Source organism: Dendroctonus ponderosae, unplaced genomic scaffold (assembly GCF_020466585.1).
Source record: "Dendroctonus ponderosae isolate FM_Combo_2020 unplaced genomic scaffold, Dpon_F_20191213v2 Dpon_F_20191213_1, whole genome shotgun sequence".
Taxonomy (NCBI): domain Eukaryota; kingdom Metazoa; phylum Arthropoda; class Insecta; order Coleoptera; family Curculionidae; genus Dendroctonus; species Dendroctonus ponderosae.
In genome coordinates, this window is record NW_026017110.1 from 60952191 (window position 1) to 60953733 (window position 1543).

General features: G+C 37.3%; 1 protein-coding gene across 1 annotated transcript in view; it reads left to right on the forward strand.

The window, feature by feature from the left end:
* Positions 1-1543, forward strand: part of LOC109541149 (cubilin) — a 24679-nt gene that overhangs the window by 1555 nt on the left and 21581 nt on the right. Inside the window, exons 2-5 of the mRNA XM_019909915.2 lie at positions 186-306; positions 560-874; positions 928-1031; positions 1083-1366. Of these exons, the coding sequence (XP_019765474.2) occupies positions 186-306; positions 560-874; positions 928-1031; positions 1083-1366 (824 nt within the window). The remainder of the gene's footprint in view (positions 1-185; positions 307-559; positions 875-927; positions 1032-1082; positions 1367-1543) is intronic.

Genomic DNA, 1543 nt, shown 5'->3' on the forward strand with positions numbered 1-1543 from the left:
CTGTCTTTTTTAAAGACAAAAATTTTTGAGGCGAAATACCCAAAAAGAAGTTTGTAAAAAATGAATCCGCCTCAACAATATAGAACTTATCTATGTTATTATATGCGCGCCTAAATAAATGTACATAAAAAAGATCCTAGATCAATTTAAGAAGATTATTATTTCATAAAATGGTATCAATTTAGGCCTCAACTTTACGTTGCTGATAATAACCTGCACTTAATGATGCCCCAAAAAGGATATATAAATGTAAACGCACAAAAAATCATGTTGAATAGCTTGGATATAATTTCAACATTGAGAGACGTAAGTAATTAAGCGCGCTTCGTTTCAGCACAATATTACTAGATTTAAGTAAGTACCGATTTCGAGCCTATCAGCTAATAGGCTCCAAACCGGTTCTGCGGGTGATTGAGATTCGCACATTTGGAAATCTTCGAAAATTTCATTTCTCTTCAAAATAATCATATTTTTAATTACTTATGCCGGTTCACAGTGGAAACTATTTAATACATTTTTTTCTATAAATGTTCTCTAAGAAAATTCCCGTATATTGTAGGTGCAAAATGTGACGAACCTAATGAAAGCTTATGAAATTTTGGTATGGGACTTCAACTCAAAAATAAACCGCATTGAAACTAAAATATTGACCATGGGTTTGGGTTCCGCACCAGCTTCAAACAACACACTTATCTTATCGCTTAACGCAAGAATTCAACAATTTGCTAGAAGAATTGCAGTAGTTGAAAGAAACACGAAAGCCTTGACTAAACTATTGGCTGTAAATGAATGCGCCTCTAATCCATGCCAGAATGGGGGGACTTGCATAGATATTTTCCTTGGGTTTGTCTGCCAATGTCCAACGGGTTGGGAGGTAATCGACTAATTTCCACAGTAGATCGCATGCTTATTAATTCTGCCTCGTAGGGAAATACTTGCTCAATAGATGTAAACGAGTGCACGAGGTTTGTAGGCACTGATTTAGGATGCCAGAATGGGGGTACTTGCATAAATTTACCAGGGACCTACCAGTAAGCTTTCTTCTGAAGCACTTGGGAGATCTACTATTTAATCATGTCTAGGTGCCAATGTACACACGGCTGGATAGGAGTGCACTGCAATAGAAAATCTGTCGATTGCGTATCTGGAAGCGCAGATATATGCGGTCACGGTATTTGTGTTCCACAAAACGGTGAAATTGGATATAAATGCATCTGCGATTCCGGATGGACCAGCTCTGGATCAAATCCGGCTTGCACGGTAGATGTAGATGAGTGCAAGCAAAATCATCCACCCTGTTCCACTAGTCCATTAGTTCAATGCATTAATCTACCTGGGTCTTTTATGTGTCAACATTGCCCTCCAGGTAATTTCCAAATTTATTATCGAAAAAGTTTGATCTACCTACTAGAAAATTAAAATCGCTTGTGGGGTGCGCGTCAATTTAATATAAAATTATGGAATCGAACCCTTTTGCACGTCGTCAAACTCCGAGCACAAATGTAGATAAATACCTACATTTTTTACAAACTTCTTTTTGGGT